Source organism: Bison bison, unplaced genomic scaffold (genome assembly GCF_000754665.1).
Source record: "Bison bison bison isolate TAMUID 2011002044 unplaced genomic scaffold, Bison_UMD1.0 scf7180017864304, whole genome shotgun sequence".
NCBI lineage: Eukaryota > Metazoa > Chordata > Mammalia > Artiodactyla > Bovidae > Bison > Bison bison.
Genome location: NW_011494876.1, coordinates 16,403,110 through 16,421,174, shown reverse-complemented (window position 1 = coordinate 16,421,174; position 18,065 = coordinate 16,403,110). Strand labels below are relative to the sequence as shown.

Below are 18,065 nucleotides of genomic sequence, written 5' to 3'. Positions count from 1 at the left end.
TGTGGCTCGGCTCGTCCATTTTCTTAATAATATCTTTTGAAGAATGAAATTTAATTTTGATGAGCTCCAGTGTATCATATTTTTTCTTTTAAGGATTGTGCTTTCAGTGTCATAGCTAAGAAATCTTTACCTAAAAAACCAAGATTGCAAAGATTTTCATCTGAAAGTTTTATAGTTTTCAGTTTTATTTAACAGTGTGGACTACCTTGAGGTAATTTTTCTGTGACATGAACTAAGCATTTAAGTTCTGAGTTTTGTATAATGATGTTCAGTTATTCTGGAACCATTTGTTGAAAAGACTGTTTTATCATCTGTTGAATTACATTGGTACCTTAGTAGAAAATTAATCATAAGTGTATGAGTTTACTATTCTGTTACATGGATCTATATATATGTCTGTCCTTAAGCCAGTATCCCACTGTCTTAAATACTGTAGCTTTATAGTAAGTCTTGAAGTCAGATGGTGTAAGTCTCTTCAACTTTGGTCTTTCAAGGTTGCTTTGGATATTTGGGGTCCTCTCCATACATTCTAGGATCAACTATTAATGTATACCCTAACCCCTGCTTTGATTTTGATTAATTTTGATTGCTGTGTTCTGTCTCTAGCTGCGTTGTCCATTATGGTAGCTGTGATCACATGTAGCCACTGGGCATTTGAAATGTGGCCAGTTGGATTGGTATGTGCTATAATTCTGAATACAATGGACTTTGAGCAATTAGATGGAAAAAAAAGATGTTAAATGTAGTTCATTAATAATTTTCAGTGCATTAACATGTTGACATATTTTAGATATATTGGGTTAAATAAAATATATTTATCAATACATTTTAGTTTTATCAATACATTTTAATTTTTATTTGCCACTATGTAGAAACACATTTGTGATTTTTATGTATTGGCATTCTATTTTTTTAACCTTACTAAACTTATTAGTTCTACTGGTAGTTTTGTGTCTTTTTTGTGTGTGTCCTTTTTTTTGCCCCCCATGCCCTATTAGGGCCTTCAGCACAGTGTTAGCCTCATACATGAATAAGACTTAATTTTCTTATTACATGTTGATCTTACAGAACCGCAAATCTGTCTTGAACATGACGTGGTCGTGTGTCCTTCCCAAGTCATTCGTCTATTTTGGCTATCAGTGGTTGTTTATCACCCTTTTTGGAAGAGGTTTGACCTCATTATAGGTTCTTCTTGGGGGTTTCCCTGGTGGCCTAGTGGTTAGAATTCCGGGCTTTCACCACCATGGCCCGGGTTCAGGGAACTGAGATCTCACAAGCTTTGTGGCACAGCCAAAAGTGAATGAATGAATGAATACTCCTTCTTGATAACGCATACATACGTACATATATAGATACTTTTAAGTCCTTCTTGGTAATACATAATCCTAACTACTCACAGGTTATTAGTTGCTTGACCAAAACAGTCCAGCAGTAGTTTGTCTTGGTTCTGCTGGAAGACTTTTGTTCTCCGCAGTTGAACACATAAGAAGAGTGGAAGACCTTCCTCAGTTACAGAGTGGCAACTGTGATAGATTCAGAGTGGATTGCCAAGCTCTTTGAGCATTGCACAGGAAAATGGTGTGAGTACTTGGCTAGTTCTTTCCTGAGCTTAGCTGTCTGCACTCTGAGAATGACAGACTTTTATCTGTAATGTTTTAAAATCATATATTTGTCTTGGCCCTCTTGCTAAAGGTAACTTAAGTAGTGCCCCCTCCCCCCACATCACCTGACATCTCTTCCTCTGGAAGACCGCTGCGGGTGACAGTGGGTGGTGAAGTCAGTTCTCTCCTGTGGCCCAAATCAGGGAGGAGGTGGCCTCTCTTCGGAGACTACCTGTTAGCATAAAGTCTTCTAGGTACTCTTCTTAACCCTGTGCTGCTTTTTGCTCAGAGGGCCCTTTGTATCCTGACTTCCCTGTAGATCTTCCTCGGTGTCCATTACGGGGCAAGTGCCGTCATTCTACATTTTGCTTTAATTAACGGTCTCAAAATTCCTTCACATTCATAATGGATTAATTGGGGGAAACTGAGTCCTTGGCAGTCTGTGATACACTGTGGCCATACTGTGGGCAATCGCAGTGCCTCCTGTAGGAGACTGGTGGGAGGTGCGTGTGCCTACAGTGTTGTATGTATTGATGTATCCTCAGCAGTTGGCTTTGAAAGAAGAGATGGACATCTATCCACCTTAATAAAGTGCTAGACATGTATATATTGATGTATCCTCAGTACTTGGCTTTGAAAGAATAGATGGACATATATCCACTTAATAAAGTGCTAGACACATTGCTGACTCGATGGACATGAGTTTGAGTAAGCTCCAGGAGTTGGTGATGGACAGGGAAGCCTGGTGTGCTACGTACAGTCCATGGGGTCGCAAAGAGTCGGGCACGACTGAGCGACTGAACTGAACTGAGACACATCCTCTCTTCACATTATCAGTTCTCACCAGAACTCTGCTGGAATATTCTGAGTTGGTCATTAGTGGACTTGTAGTCATCGGTAAAATTTTCAGTTTCAGCGGAGGCCTGTGTCGTATTCCATACATGGAGGGGCTGCACCTGGTATGCTAATTCTGAGGCTTTGTTGCTGTTGCTAGTGCTGTTGAGATCAAGGGATCAGACCAGGTATGGTGTTGAAGTTCTATTTCTTTGGGAAGGTCAAGAAATTTCATTTTGGGAATTGCCTGGCGGTCCATTGGTTAGGACCCCACTCTTCCACTGCAGGGAAGTAAGCTCCCACAAGCGGTGCACTACAGCCAAAAATAAATAAATAAATAAATAAGATACAACAGTATAATTTTCAGGTTGTAAAAATATAGTTGTAGCCAAAAGCTATTCTCAAGCAAATTTTAACATTTATACCAAATACTTTGTCTGAGTTTTCATGTAGTCTTTATGGATGAATAGTTTTGTTATAGAGTCAGAGGTTTTAACCAGGGGTGAGTTTTGTTTTGTTTTGTTTTTCTGGGTTTATATAAGAAGTTCAAGCCTGGAGAGCTTCTGCAAGTAACATGCCTACCTGGAGGTGCTCGTGTATGGCCTCCTACAGCAGCTTCAGCAAACATAAATCACATTAGGGAACCTACAGCTCTTCTGCTTACTTTGGATTCTAGGTCCTTATTTACTGTAGATAGGATGGTTTTGTGTAAGTTTGAAATCAAACTAATCTCTTTGAAGGGTTGCTAATGAAAACAAAGGTTGAAAAATCGAGAGATCCAGGAAATTGTTTAAGACTCTAAGAGTCTGAACGTAAAAGATAAAACAGAACCAAGAGGAAGATTTAAAAAATCAAGCCTGGACCTGCAGTAGAGAGGAATGTATGCATTTCTCAAAATGTAAGAGCACTCTGAAAAAAAAAACTGCATTATAATTTGATTTCTTTTTTTCTTCTTTCTAGGTATCTCATTCAGTTGCTAAACTTATATTAGTTAATTTCCACTGGCAAGTTGCCGAGATACTGGACAGGTAAGGTGTTTTGGGGGAGGAAGAGACGGCACTGTCTGTAACTTCTCTCTGCCTGCCCACCCAGTGGTAATAATTGTCTGTGTTATGGAGAATATCCTTACAGTGTGCAGATTACATTTTTAAAACACTGGGTCATATTGTATAGCCTTTTTTCTCTCAGTATATGGTGAACATTTTCCAATGTTTTCAGCATATTCTTTCTGTACCCCCAGTTTTAATGAAGGTACAGTGTTTTACCATATTGATGTTCCATCCTATTCCAAACCCCTGTTGTTGGACAGTGAAGTTAGGTCAGAGTTTTTATGCCGTCATTAATGTTAAATCAGTGCTCTTCTAGATAACACTTGGCAATATCTCCAGTTATTTCTTTCAGACACATCAAGTGGGATTAATACATCATGGCATAGTGCTTATTACCTTCAGAGAGAAAGGTCAGCTCATTTACCACCATACCTCCAGAACTGGAGCTCTGATTCCCTTTATGCTTTTTGTTTTGTAGATACAAGTCTAATTCTGCTCAGCTGCTCGTTGAGGCCCGAGTTCAGCCCAATCCATCAAAACATGTGAGTGTCCCTTCCTGATACACGTGGCTTTTGCTGTGGCTCACACGGTTATTGAGAACCGTCTTACTTTGTTTATCGTGCAGCATCCCCAAGATACTTGTTCCAGTATAGGCCTTAATCTTCCATTTCCGACGTCATTTGGAAATTTTCCTCATAGGCGAGGAGTGCATCACTGCCTGTGCTCTCCAGCCTCACCCGTCTCCTGCACTTACATATAGCCTGTACTCTGTCCCTGCCGTATTCTTGGGGTGCCCGTTCACTGCATGCCTCTTTAACTCTGCTGGTGCCTTCCTTGGCGGGGAATGTCCAGATCCTGTCCCCATCTTTGCTCGTGAGAATGGAACTCACCTTTAAAGACCCGAATCCAAGCCATCTCTCCCAAAACCTGTCTCCTGGGAACACTTCCCTCCAAACTCCTTTAATTATGTCTTTCAACCTTTACATGTACATTGCAGTGATTCACTCATATCTTTTAGCTCCCATAGTAGACTGTAAGTGCTTTTTAAGTTTAGGAATCGTATCCCACAGTGTATAGCAATTTCCTGTTGCTGAGAGTTCAGTCAGCATTTGTCAAATGAATGGGGGAGAATTAGGGCTCAGATCACCACATAACTTACACAGCCTCTTAGAGAATTTCCAGGAGCATACTAGACAGAGTATGGTCCTTTTCCTCAAATTATTTTCTGTATCCAGTGAACAACAAGAACCTCATGTTGGGTTTTCACTGGTTTGTGGCTTTGGCTGGTGTCCCCAGACTGTCTTTGCCAGTTTGTGTAGCAGAGAATGGGTTCTGGAGCTATTAGAGGCTCACACTTCAGCCCCTAAGAACCTATTGGTTGGGTTTATAGTACTTGTTGAGAAGCAGCTCTGTGCCATGCTGAATGAGGGCAGTTTTCAAAAGAAACCCAGTAGCCTCCAAAAGAAGGCAGATTGAATGACCTCTCGGGACCTTGACAGTTCCGAAATCCTGGTCTTTTCAGCCTGACCTTATACACTACTGTAAGATCTCATTTCCATCTTCTCTCTCCCTCTCTAAATCTAGGGGTTCACCAAGCCTAGCTTCGCTACCACCTCCTTCGGGAAGCCTTCCTGATAATATTTTTTTCCACTCAGAACTGGCACTCGCAGAGCCCACACGTGGCAGTTGAGTTCTGACCCTTGTTGCAGGCTGGCTCACGTCCCTGTACCTCCCTCTAGGTGCCCCCGGCCCACTCCCCTCACCACTGCGCAGTGTGCATGCAGTTTGTGCGGAAGGAAAACCTCCTCTCTCTGGCCTGTCAGCACCAGTTCTGCCGCAGCTGCTGGGAGCAGCACTGCTCCGTGCTCGTCAAGGACGGTGTGGGTGTGGGTGAGTCCGCCGTAGGGTTCATAACCGGCTGGCGGGAACTGTTTAGCTTCAGCCCTGCCCCTTCTGCTACTCAGGTTTTCTTGTGAGCCTAACTGAAGTTTTCAAAATCAGAACCATTGGTTTCCAAAATGTCAGTCTGAACAACGGCAAAGTTTACCCTAGGCCTGAGCAAGATGCAAGAATTAAGGCTAATGTTTGGACGTTTATGTAAATGCTGGTGTGACAGCAAGGCTACCTTCTCTTGCCTTTTGGGAGAACTGTCCTTTAAGCTGCCTACCTTGTCTGTCTTGATTCTCAAAGTGGCAGCCATACCTCAGAAACTCCTAGAGGGTTTACTGTGGTTTAGGTAAGCACAAATCAGACTTAGTGATGAGTTAAAGGAGTCTTTGTTAAATTATGACTCCACGATATTAACATTAGCATTATACCTTTAAAAGCTCACTGTGTTGACGCAGTCACATGCACATAATAGTAAACGTCACAAAACTAAGTTGTAAGTCAAGAGCCCGCTGGGATTTTTTAAGCAGTTTTTTTAATTGGTGCTCTTTGTGATATATACTATTTAATTGGTCTTGTTTTTGTTGTTTGGTTGGTTTTGGTTTTTGTGGGGTTTTTTTGTTGTTGTTGTGCCGTGTAACTTACAGGATCTTAGTTCCCTGACCCAGGGCTCTGGCAGTTAGAGTGCCAAGTCTTGACCACTGGACCATCAGGGAATTCCCTATCATTTTAAAATTTATAATATTATTTTAGTTGCATTACATTGATTTCTCTCTTCTTTGAATAAATTCTGATGCTTCCGGGGTTCCCTGTGTAAAACGTGAATTTGTTGGGTGAACTCAGCAGGTACATTATAGGTGTGTCTTTTGTGATACAGTTGTCCATCCGGTTGTCTTTGTTCAACAGGTGTCTCTTGCATGGCTCAGGATTGCCCACTTCGAACACCAGAGGACTTCGTGTTTCCATTGCTGCCCAATGAAGAACTGAGAGATAAATACAGGCGCTACCTCTTCAGGGACTATGTGGAGGTATGCCCAGCTGCTGTTGTGCCTGGTCTTCCTGAGCCTCCTTTCGATCGGATGCTTACCAGTTACTGTGCAGAGGAGCCTGCCAGCAGATACTTTCAATCTGAAGAAAGAGCTGCACAGCTTTTAAAAAGTTTGAAAACTCTAGAGCACTAGTAAATCCCAAGTCTGTTTCTTCCTCACTCTGTATCCTTTGACCCCTTAGATTCCTTTTCTGAGCCTTGGATTCTTTCCTGTGTAGAATGGTCAGGCACACCCGCTTTGTGAAAGTGAAAGTCGCAGAGTCATGTCTGACTCTTTGCAACTCTGTACAGTCCATGGAATTCTCTAGGCCAGAATACTGGACTGGGTAGCCTTTCCCTTCTCTGGGGGATCTTTCCAACCCAGGGATCAAACTAGGTCTCCAGCATTGCAGGCAGATTCTTTACCAGCTGAACCACAAGGGAAGCCGTACCCCCCCACCTTCCGCAGAGTTACTTAAACAAGCTATTGTATGTGGGGGGGTAAACATAAGTCAGGCATATCTCAGGAGTTGCTGTTCTATTCCCTTCACCTTGTGATTCAGCCCAAATAAGGGGTGTTGCTTCTTGGGCGATTTGGCAATTTGTTTAAGTTCTTAGAGTGGTCAGTTTTGGAGTCCTTCCCCTCTGTTGGGCTACCTGTTCAGGCTTGCTGGCTCCATGCAGCATAATTTTGATCTTTGCCTATTATTCCTAAGCTTATTGGATTGACTGATGGTCTGGGTCGTCTCATGCACAGGCTGCAGGAAAAACAAAAGGCCTTGTTCTGGGTGCTGTTTGCCTCCTTTGGTAGATGCCTGAGGGTTGTTGAGCCCCTCAGAGTCTCATGCACAACTGACTGGGCCGTGTTCCTCTCCAGCCCTAGTCCCTGTGCACTTTCATCTCAGAGACTCGATTCTGTAGTCCATTCTGTCATCTAAGCTTAGGTCATTCCGGTGAGTTGCTCCTTGGTTTAAGCTAAACATTCAAAGGGCATTTTCAGGACCTGCCTAATGTCTGGTCTTCATGACATCCATCATGAATTCCTGTAGCCCCTTGATGGAAGAACAGGAGGCGTTTGAGTACTCAGGGAGGTCTAATTTGGAGGCACCAGCTAGGGGACGTCCTCATTGTTCCCCCCTTGGTGTGTTCACAGAGTCACTACCAGCTCCAGCTATGCCCTGGTGCAGACTGCCCCATGGTTATCCGGGTACAGGAGCCCAGAGCTCGCCGAGTACAGTGCAATCGGTGCAACGAGGTCTTCTGGTAAGAGTGAGTGTGGATGCCGAGCAGCCCTGGCTGGTGCCTTCTCCTCCTCTCGAGCATCACTGCTGTGGCTCTTGTGAGGGCGGGGCTGGGAGAGGCAGGGCCTTTGGGCCAGAAGAGCAGCGCTGTTCCACGTGGGCAGATGTTTGATGATACTCTCTGGAGACAAGAAGGAGACACAGACTCTTAGAGGATGTGCTGGGGTTTATGCTACTAAGACTCAGGGCCCAGAGACTGCGTGTCTGTGTGGAGGTAGATCTATCTGCACAGATAATTCACATATTGCCATATATGAAAGCTTCAGCCACCAGCACTTGAATCTTTCTCTCTGTTGGCCATTCTGCTAATTTTATAACACTGCAATTCATAAACGTGGTTTACATCTATCTGGGGTTTACTCTATTCAGTGAACATGATGGAACTAGCTGAAGCATACTGAAGGCTTACCAGCGGAGCCGCTCTCTCCTGACCACTTTCCCTTCATTGTCACAGTGACTGTGTGTGATTGGTACTGCTGTTCCCCTTTCTTATACATGAGGAAAGCAAGGTGCAGTAATGGCAGAGCCTTCATTTAGGTCCAGAAGAGTCACAGTGGGGCTTCAAGGAAAGTAGGGAGAAAATGGGGTCCGTGTGCATATGTGCCTGCCTTTCAAGGCACGGTCGAGGGAGTCTGTGACTCAGCAAACGTTAAGAACCACCAGTGTGGTTGCTCTCCACCCTTTGTGTCCTACGTTAAGGCTTTCTTTCCCTGGGACATATGGTAGGCTACCTGCCTGAGAGCCTTTAACCAGAAAGTCACATTGGCTTGGACAGAAGGGGAATTAAAAACACAGGAGCCTGGCCTGATGAGTGTCGGGGTTTTTCTTTTCTGATTCTAAGTTTCGGGCATCGTCAGAGGTAACGTGCCCCTCACAGACTGCACAAGTGCCGACAGTGTGCATCCGGTGGGTACCTCAGACTCGGACAAGCCAGGGCTCCCAGGCCTGGATCTCACTCCTGCCTTGGGTTGGAGTTGAGTCCTCTTCTCGGAATACCCTCCCTGAGCCCTTTGAAAAGCTGAGTTCTGAATTTGATATCCTGTTAGGAAGGATTGACATCACCTAAGATATTTAAAACAAATGTCTCATTTGGGTTTATTGAGAGAAGTCCCCCCCAGGACTTCAGAATAATCCTGGGTAAGTCAAGGTCTCGGACGCCACGAGAGGTGACATTTTACCTCTTGGAAAAGCTCTAATTCCAGATCTGTTGGCTTGGACAGAAGGAAAAGGAAAAACACAGGATCTGACCTAACGGTTATCTTTTCTGGTTTTAAGTTTCAAGTGTCGTCAGATGTATCACGCCCCCACAGACTGCGCCACAATCCGGAAATGGCTCACGAAGTGTGCAGACGACTCTGAAACAGCCAACTACATTAGTGCCCACACTAAAGACGTAAGGACTGTATCTTACCTGTCCTGGGTCTGCCCTCCCTAGTGCCACCCAGGGCCACGGGGCTCGTGATGGAGGTGGCAGACCCTTGCCCCGGCACGGCAGAGTTTGCAGCAGTTGATTTTAGCATGCACCAGGCGCTTTTCTTTTAATGAAATGCTGAAATGCTTGGAGAAGTTTGACCTCAGGAAAACTCATTCGAGAAAAACTAGGTTTTACTGAATGCCTCCCCAGCATTAACAGCCCTGGGAGGGAGGTGGTTGACAGCCACATCAAATGAGCAGCAAAACTCTAATGCAAGCCCAGGCCTGCCCAGTTCTCATTCTGGAAACATCCCACGGGAAAGCATGGCCCGCAGCCCCTAGAGTGGTGCATGACTCAGCACTTGGGGCCCTCGCCGGTGCCAGTCACACACTGAAGCGAGGCACCCTGCAGTGCAGCTGTGACCATGACATCATGAAGTAAGGTCCTCTTCATGGCCATGAAGCACCCGGTGTCAGACTGGTCCCCACTGCTGTCATCTCCCAGATGGGAGCGAGCTTTAGAGGTGATTTCCCTGCCCTCTTCTGGAAGCCGAAGTTCACGCAGGCTGAGCGGGTCCCAGTCCAGGGTGGCAGCTCGTAGGCTGCGCTGGTGTTCCTCCCAAGCCGGCCAGTTTTTTACTGACTCAGCTTGAGCTTAATCCAAGCAGCCTCCTGGCAGGGACAGATGGTGGCAGACTTAGCGCGGCTCAGCTTGGAGTGTTTCAGGGCCAAACCTGCTGACCTCATTTCCTTGAATTGCTGTTCCAGCCTCAGCGACCCGCCACATTTAAGTGAGAGGCTCCTCCCCAGAAGGGCTCGCACGATGAGCTGCTGGGCACGGGTGCCAGGAGCTTTGTGTAATTTGTCTTAGAACCGGCCTGATGGTGCGTGAGCCTAACGGCGCCCTTCTGTCTCCTCAGTGTCCCAAGTGCAACATCTGCATTGAGAAGAACGGCGGCTGCAATCACATGGTGAGCAGAGGCCTGTGCGTTTTGCTTGTGTGGCCTGAAGTCTTTGGTCAGCGTGCCCTTAACATGTTCTCTTCTGTTTCCCTCCGACAGCAATGCTCCAAGTGTAAACACGGTGAGTCCCAAGCTTGCTGCACCAGGCCCAGCAGCACAGTCTCTGTTTCTTGTGCACGGGTCTCCACTGCTTTTTTTCCCCCACTGCTTTTATGATACAGTGATCAAACACGGTGGCTTCCGTCACTTACAGTCATGAGGACCAGAGTACAGCAGCTCTAGGTTTGCTGATTTATTATTTCTTGGTCCCTTAAATAATCCCGCTGCCAACTGTGGGATGACTCTTAAACCCTCACGTATCCTCAGTCATCCAAGAAGAAAGTTTTAGTGTGTTCTTTGATTTTTGCCAAGGCAGGTAAGTAGCATGGGGCTTTTCTGTGCTGCCTGACGGACACTATTTAGAGCAGGCTGCCCATGGTTCTCCTGGAAGCAGTCAAATCCTAGTTTGCCTTTGAGGTTTTATAAAAGTTTTCAGAGAGGGTTTCTGGCCTCCTTCATCTGGCCGGTGTTCCACAGAACTGTTGGTTTTGCTTTTCTTCCTGCCAGCTCAAGTAAAGAAATAAAACTCCTTCAGGTAGAATATGTGTCCAGATAGACTTCTTCCACAGCTGCTGACATGCCACCCAGCTGGCCCTGAGAGTTTCTTTTTGTAAGAGCCTGGCCACTGCTGTCCCTGGGTCCTCCCAGGATCACACTGTAATCAGAGTAGTCAAGGCGAGGTTTTAGACAGGAACGGTGATGCCGAAGTGTAGAATGAAGATAGGCCAAGAGTAGCGGTGTGTTTCCTCGGTGAAATTCCACCCTGTCTTTTCTGTGTGTGTTTGAATGAGAGGGACGTGCACGATCCACCTAGAACAGTGCGTAAGACATGCATACAGTTTAAAGAGAAATGCCCGTGTGCACACCCCAGCACCCACCCCAGTCCTGGTACTGAAGAGTCCTCGGTATGTCCTCTCCCCATCCTTTACTGCCCAGGGTTAACTACCATACCTCGCGTTGCTGAATAGTTTTACCATCTGGATGGGCAACCCTAAGCAGTGTAGCAGTATTTAAGACAGTAGCAACCACAACCTAGCTGACTGAGGCGAAAGCCGTATTGCACTCTTCCCTGAAGCCTTCCAGGAGAAGAGAAGTGAGCGACTTCTGGGTCTCTCGCTTTGGCTCTAGCTTCCGCAAGTTTTACACAAACCCCTGTGCAGAAGTCAGTGAGCCAGCTTATGACAGTGAATCATGGGAAACAGTCTTTACTGCTGTCTGGGTCTCTGGCAGAGTCAGAACACACAACCATGATTGGCCCCTGTCCATTAAGGCACAGTAATTGTTCAGATATATGACGTCCATAGGGGATCTCTGTTTTCCCCCCTTGGCTTCCTCAGTGTGGAAACAGAGTCATAATTCTGGGCATGAACTATAGGGTAGCAATGGGTTTGATAAAAATGTGCTTTTTCTCTTTTTTTGTTGTTTTTTGTTTGGTTGGTTTTTTTTTCGGTCACACTGGCTTGCAGGATCTTAGCTCCCCAACCAGGGATTGAACCTGGGCCCTGGCAGTAAAAGCACTGAGTCTTGACCACTGGGGAATGCCCATAAAAATGTGCTTTTTAAGGAAGAAAAAAAGGGGGGAAAGGCTTCATCCCCAGTTTCATGTACAGCACCTAGGACGGGTGTTGAGAGTGGGAGGTCGACAGGAGGGCAGAGGTGTTCTCTGAATGGCCCGGTGGGCCTCAGTCGGACACGTCGTTCTGCTGCTCAGGAGGCACTGATGCAGCAGACCAGCGGCCTTTGTATGGTCAGTGTCTGCCTGCGTTGGATTAAAAAGGCACTAAGCGTATGTGTTCTTGAAACGGAGACCATATGTAGGCTGTCGTTCGGATCGGCAAGGACCGGCTGCTGGGACCGTGGGCCGTGACAGGCATGAGACGTGTCCACGCCCTCTGGAAAGAGGCGGCCGGGGAGAGCTCTGGTCAGGAGCCCCCCTCGGAGCCGGCTGTGTCCGCCTCCTGCTCCGCCTGTGCCTGTGGAGGAACGCGGGCTTGTGTCGTGTGTGTCAGTGCTGTGTTCTGTCCCTGTAGACTTCTGCTGGATGTGTCTAGGAGATTGGAAGACCCACGGCAGCGAGTACTATGAGTGCAGCCGGTACAAGGAGAACCCCGACATCGTCAACCAGAGCCAGCAAGCCCAGGCCAGGGAGGCCCTCAAGAAGTACTTGTTCTACTTTGAGAGGGTAGGCGTCCTCTCCTGCACCTGCTTCTCGAGGGTAGGCTTCTTCCACTTGGCCCTGCTGGGCGAAACTCCCAGTGACCGGTGGCCGCAGCAGCGCGTGCACACCGGAGTCAGGGCGTGGAGCACCGGCCCGGCCCGAGTGCTGCCTCCAGGTGCGGCTCTCGGCTCCCCAGGCACAGCCAACAGGGAAGGACCTGCCAACCTTGTGTGACGCTGAATTGTGAAGGATAAGGAAGGACCATCAGGTGGTCTTTATCCATCCACGGCCACATTTGTTGTTTGTCTTTAATTGAGGTATAACGGGCTTACAATGTTCTGTAACTTTCAGACGTACAATGTAGTGATTCAGAATTTTTAAGGGTTGTACTCCATTTATCGGCATTATAAAATACTGGTTACATTCCCTGTGCTGTTCAGGATATCCTTGTAGCTTATTTATTTCACACACAGTAGTTTGTATCTCTTAGTCCCCAGCCCCCATCTTGCCATGCCCCTCAATCCAGTGCCATGTTAGTAGTCAGATTCAGAGGGCAGGTTTTCCCAGAAGCCCAGAGAGCATGGGACCTTTGGTTTCTAAGCACAAGAGATCTGGGAGTATCTGGCTTTGCTTTGTCCTCGGGGCTAGAGTCCTGTTGCTCTAAGCGGATAGAGTGATCTGGCAGGCAGATAGCGGCTCTAGACAGGGTTGGTAGTGTGGACTAAGGAAGCCCCCCTTGTGCGCTCCTGAGGACACACAGCCCCCCTCAGCTAGACGAGGCTGTGACCATTCTGAACGGCTTTTGAATCCCTGCACCTTCCTGGACGCCTGCAGCTTTCTCTCTCCTCTGACCCCACAGTGGGAAAACCACAACAAGAGCTTGCAGCTGGAGGCACAGACATACCAGCGGATTCACGAGAAGATCCAGGAGAGGGTCATGAATAACCTGGGGACCTGGATCGACTGGCAGTACCTCCAGAACGCAGCCAAGCTCTTGGCCAAGGTTTGTCCCCCCTCAGTCTTCCCATCCCTGGTTCTCTGTGAGGCCCAGACCTCTGAGGGTGGGAGGCACTGTCGGGGGCAGGGCTCACCCTCTGTGAAGTCCCGCATGTGCCTGCTCATGGGCCCACAGCTTCCTGGGCTGTGCCCACTGAGGACCCTGCCCTCCCCGGACATCCAGGGGAGTCAGTATTCTGGTGCCTCTGCCTGTGGGGACAGAACCACAGGGGAAACGAGAGCCCTTCTCTTCTTTTGTCCCATCCATGCATCACTCAGAGGAAAATAAGAGATTGTCTTTGGACAAGTATTGAGATAGATGTGTGGACTCTGAGGTCCGACTCAAGAGGGAAGAGCCGTTGAGGCAGCTGCTGGTAATAAATCCCAGTGTGGAGAGGAACCATGGGTGTTCTGTGACCATTTCTGATTCAGTTTTTGCCATATTGTCCCCCAGTTCATCTTTTATTTGCCTTGGCCTCATCTCTTTCAGGCCCATGCCCGTAGAGCCAGGCTGATTTGCATGGTGGGGTAAGACCTGTATCAGCACGTGAGGTCCATGGAGTTAGGAGTCACAGACACAGATCCCTTGTGTTCTGTTGCAGTGTCGATACACCCTGCAGTACACGTATCCATACGCCTACTACATGGAGTCCGGGCCCAGGAAGAAGCTGGTAAGGGAAGCCGTCCTTCTGCTCTGCCCTCTTAGCTTCAGAGGGGCCTTCTCTGCCGGCACCTTGCAGGCAAGCAGGGACCGGACCCCTGGTGGCAGGGAGGACAAAATCAAAACAAAACTGGCCACTGGAAAATTTTGTTCCTCGGGCCCCGACTAGGCATTTCCGAAGTAGATCTCAGGTGCTACCGTTTTGTGTAATAGGAAGGCAGGTGTACTGAAGCCATTAACAGCTGTATTTTTTAGGGTGGCTGGCTGAAAATATCTGTGACCACTTGGGAACCAGTGCTTATGTTTGGGAGGATACCCAGCATGCGTGTTCCTAAATACTGTGGAGCTCATTTGCATCTTTGTGTACTTTTCATCTTAGATAGGGATTTTTTCCTCTCCAATTAATAAGGTGATTCACACTGATTGTTCAAATGTTGAAAAAATTAGGAAAACATTTACATCATCCATCATCCCCCCAGAAAGAAATGAGCACTGTTAGAATTTTCCAGCCTTTGAAAATTAGTACTGTTTCTATAATCATGGTTATATATATGACATTTTTTGTTACAACAGTTTTTGCAGCTGTCATTATTCACCAGGCTGGAAAATGCCATTTTTAATAGTTGCATAGATGTCCCATTATATGGTCATACCATCATTTGGGGTGTTTATTCTTTCTGTTTTTCACTATCACAAATAAGACATTGGGAAACCTCTTTGTGCAAGAGGCATATACTTACTAAGTGAAATGATTTGAAAATTTTGAAGACTCTTGATTTTCAGAAAGGCTGAAAAAACGAAGTATTCAGGGAGCACAGTGTCAGTGAATGTCCACTTTGACTTGTTTTTGCAGCGGCCATTTCCCCGTATGTTGGGAGCATTCTCCTCCGTGGCTTCGGTCCTTCCCCTTTCTTTGGGGGTGCAGGGCAAGCACAGCCTGGCCATCTGGCTGCCCTCCGTGGGCAGCCATTGGATCGGCCTCTGGGTACAGGAAGTAGCACTGCCCTCTGAGGACAGCATCCAGCTGTCTGGAGCTCCTGCGAGCCTGAGGTGCTGCCTCTGCCCCTCCCGTCTGCAGGCCCTGCCCTGGCTACCGTCCCCTCTCCTTTTGACCCTCCTGCTCTACCCATACAGTTTGAATACCAGCAGGCTCAGCTGGAGGCTGAGATCGAAAACCTGTCGTGGAAAGTGGAGCGGGCGGACAGCTATGACAGAGGGGTGAGTGACTGCTGTCCTCTAGGACCCTCTGGCAGGCAAGGGAGAGCTGCTGTGGTGGTCGGTCCATGGCGGCTGGCCTGGGGGCTGGAGGCTGCCACTGAGAAGGGTGGGGAGGGCCGTGCTTTTGACGCCTCGGAGCCCGTGGCAGGGGGCGGCTTCAGCTGGCCCGTCCTCACGGGGTTGGGCCATGCAAGCCCGTGTCTTGCTTCCCTGGTGCAGGACTTAGAGAACCAGATGCACATAGCAGAGCAGCGGAGGAGAACGCTGCTGAAGGACTTCCATGACACCTAGACTGGGACTCAGGCGTGCCGGCGTGAGGACGATGTGGCTGCAAGGTCTCTCGGCTGCCGTGCTGGATGCTGCAGGCTCCCTGCCTCTCACGACCCCAGGCAACAGCCAGGACCCCACTCCTGAGAGACACTGGCCACACACCTCTTAGTCGATTTCTGGTTGTTTTTTTTTTTTTCCCCTCCTCTTTTTGCTTTTTGTTTCCACCAGGGTAGAGGCCCCGTTGAATTGGCCTCTTCTCAGGACCGTCAGTTCCCCCTGGATAGTTGTTGGGAGGGAAGGAAAGTTTTTCTGAATGACTATTAATAGTATTAGATCATTACAACTTATGTAATTTTCAAAGGTTGTACAATTATACAAAAAAAAAAAAAAAAAACCGGGGGGCAAACAAACCATAGAATGACACAGAACCCTTTTTAAAAATAAACTGGCATTGGAGTGTTTTACCCTCTAGCTATTTTACTTAGAACGCAACATATGCTGTCCGCCCCCCTTGCCTCAGGATGTCTGCTGCACGAGGGCCCCGGTGGTACTTGCTTTCCAGATTCACACGCCTTTGGCCACAGCTGGAGCCCCAAGGCAACAGCATGGGTGGCAGATGGTGGAACGTGGGGTTGGCCTGTGTAACACCGTGGTGTGCAGAGAATCACGCCCGGCCTCCTGCCTGCTCCTTGTAGACCCTTCTGTGATCAGGGTACTGCCTCACGTTGGCAGTTAGGAGACAATACAGAACAGAATCTTGCCCCCGGTATCATCATGTCCAATGGCACTGCGTGTCTGTGGACTCATTTATCTTGAAAGTGAGCTTTACCTGGGCCTGGCCACTTAGGCCAGAGCCCACAGCAGAGCGCATAGGTGAGCTGTGGTCCTCCAGCCCAGGGGTTGGAGAGTTCAGCAGAGTTTTCTTTTGTTTCCTGAAGAGAGAGATCCACTTTCAAAGGGAATCATTCCCCCAAAGCCTTGTTTTACCTCGGCCCCTTCTTTTGTGCCAGTGTTCCCGTGGAGGGACCCCAACCAGGTTGACACACAGCTATACCTGATGCTGGCCTGCTGCGCTCTCCTCTGGTGAATGTCGAGGTCAGAGTTCAGCAGAGCCGTCCTAGGGCAATGGTCTGCCTGGCTCAGGGGCTGTGTCTGCACAAACTGTTTTCATGTTAACCGGGAGTGTGTGTCTCCATGACCTGCTCTGGGGGTGGGGTGTGCTCCCCCTCGCCTGGTCTCCAGTGTTGGAGGGCAGCACCTCTGGGGTCTGGACTCTGAGGCTGGTGGGGGCTTCCTAATTTGTTGTCCCCGCTCCTGTACCTGGAGGCTGGCCAGGGAAAAGGCCAGTCTTTTCACAGTGCAAAGGAACAAGCGGTTTGCATGGTATCCTACTTGTCCTAAACCTGGTCCTGTGGGCCTTTCAGAAGTTAAATCTGTGATTCCTGGGGTTCCTGCGGCTCTTATTCAGGGCCTCCTTGACCTCCTGGAAGAGTTGCTTGGAAATCTGTGAATAAATGTGTTGGGAATTATTTGATATTCCAACATTTTCACCTCAGTCAGTAATTCCCCCAGGTACCATGTTAGTTGCAAACTGAATCGCTCTTGGAAGACAGAGGACAGTTGTAACTCTTGTGGTCATGGGGTCCATGGTTGGCTGCAGGCCCCCTTTCTCCCCAGTCATGTTTTGCCTCTGCCTGTCATCGCCTGCAAGGAAGGGACCGTGGGGTGGAATGAGAGGACAAGTTAGTATAACAGACGAACCCAGAATTGGACAGCGCTGAGCCAAACGACGGAGGAGAGTGTCTACCTAGAGATGGGGTATGCCTGCTCTGTTGGCACATGGAAGGTCCTAGCGTCTGGAATGTTCGCCTCTCCGTTGAGTCCTCTGGTCACCGCCGTGGCAGCAGCAGGACCTGAGTTGCAGCTCTGCACCTTCAGCCCCACCCTGCGCACTGTCTGCACTGTGTGACTGCCACGCAGTGCACTTGCAGCCAGCTGTGACCCCCAGCCTCAGGAGCTGCGAGAGGGTCTGTGCCCAGACCGCAGCCTACAGCCTTTGACCTGTGGAGAACTTCCTTCCATGCCCCAAGTGGCTGTCTCTATCATCAGGAGCATGGAAAAGTTCAGGCAGAATGCTTCTGCCCTGCAAAGGAAGGCACAGTGTTTTCACAAATTTACCATATATCTTTGTTTTCTTCAAAGAAAAAGTTGAGGCAATGTCATCTGCTCAAAGTTGAGTGGTTTACTCAAAATAAAGTTTCTGATTATAAAAGTGCGTGTGGCATCTAGAACTTATTTTGTTGGACAGTAGTTTCTCTAGTATCCTAAGGAGATTGGTAAGATAGTCCCTAAGGGTGACTTGACTGAGTGACTGGATGAAGCCATGTATGGCACACTGATGAAATCTGCCATTGTGTATAGAATCTTCAAGAGAAGGTGGGCCTGCCCCACTGAGAAGACCAGAAACGGTACATGTTACTTTTCTGACAGGAAGTTGGAGGGGCAGGGGAGCCTAAACAGGGTAAGGAGAAACCACCTGTGGGGACCGTGTGAATGATGCTGCTCTTGTCTGCATATCTCCGGGGTGCC

The 18,065-nt window shown here is 48.0% G+C and overlaps 2 protein-coding genes across 5 annotated transcripts in view; both read left to right on the top strand.

Moving 5' to 3' along the window:
* Positions 1 to 17,751, top strand: part of ARIH2 (ariadne RBR E3 ubiquitin protein ligase 2) — a 35,934-nt gene extending 18,183 nt beyond the window's left edge. For 2 of the 4 annotated variants that reach the window (XM_010851891.1, XM_010851893.1), the window contains exons 3-15: positions 3,396 to 3,463; positions 3,963 to 4,026; positions 5,224 to 5,374; positions 6,278 to 6,399; positions 7,552 to 7,661; positions 8,975 to 9,092; positions 10,033 to 10,083; positions 10,174 to 10,195; positions 12,204 to 12,355; positions 13,191 to 13,334; positions 13,930 to 13,998; positions 15,123 to 15,206; positions 15,426 to 17,751. In XM_010851891.1, the coding sequence (XP_010850193.1) occupies positions 3,396 to 3,463; positions 3,963 to 4,026; positions 5,224 to 5,374; positions 6,278 to 6,399; positions 7,552 to 7,661; positions 8,975 to 9,092; positions 10,033 to 10,083; positions 10,174 to 10,195; positions 12,204 to 12,355; positions 13,191 to 13,334; positions 13,930 to 13,998; positions 15,123 to 15,206; positions 15,426 to 15,497 (1,227 nt within the window). In that variant the 3' untranslated portion in view covers positions 15,498 to 17,751. Of the gene's footprint in view, positions 1 to 3,395; positions 3,464 to 3,962; positions 4,027 to 5,223; positions 5,375 to 6,277; positions 6,400 to 7,551; positions 7,662 to 8,974; positions 9,093 to 10,032; positions 10,084 to 10,173; positions 10,196 to 12,203; positions 12,356 to 13,190; positions 13,335 to 13,817; positions 13,999 to 15,066; positions 15,207 to 15,425 lie in introns of all 4 variants that reach the window. The other 2 variants (XR_826309.1, XM_010851892.1) reach the window with 2 other exon arrangements.
* The window catches only part of P4HTM (prolyl 4-hydroxylase, transmembrane (endoplasmic reticulum)), a gene marked incomplete at its 3' end in the record, with an annotated part of 15,579 nt that continues 14,803 nt past the window's right edge, over positions 17,290 to 18,065 (top strand). Inside the window, exon 1 of the mRNA XM_010851963.1 lies at positions 17,290 to 17,430. Coding sequence (XP_010850265.1) covers positions 17,290 to 17,430 — 141 coding nt within the window. The remainder of the gene's footprint in view (positions 17,431 to 18,065) is intronic.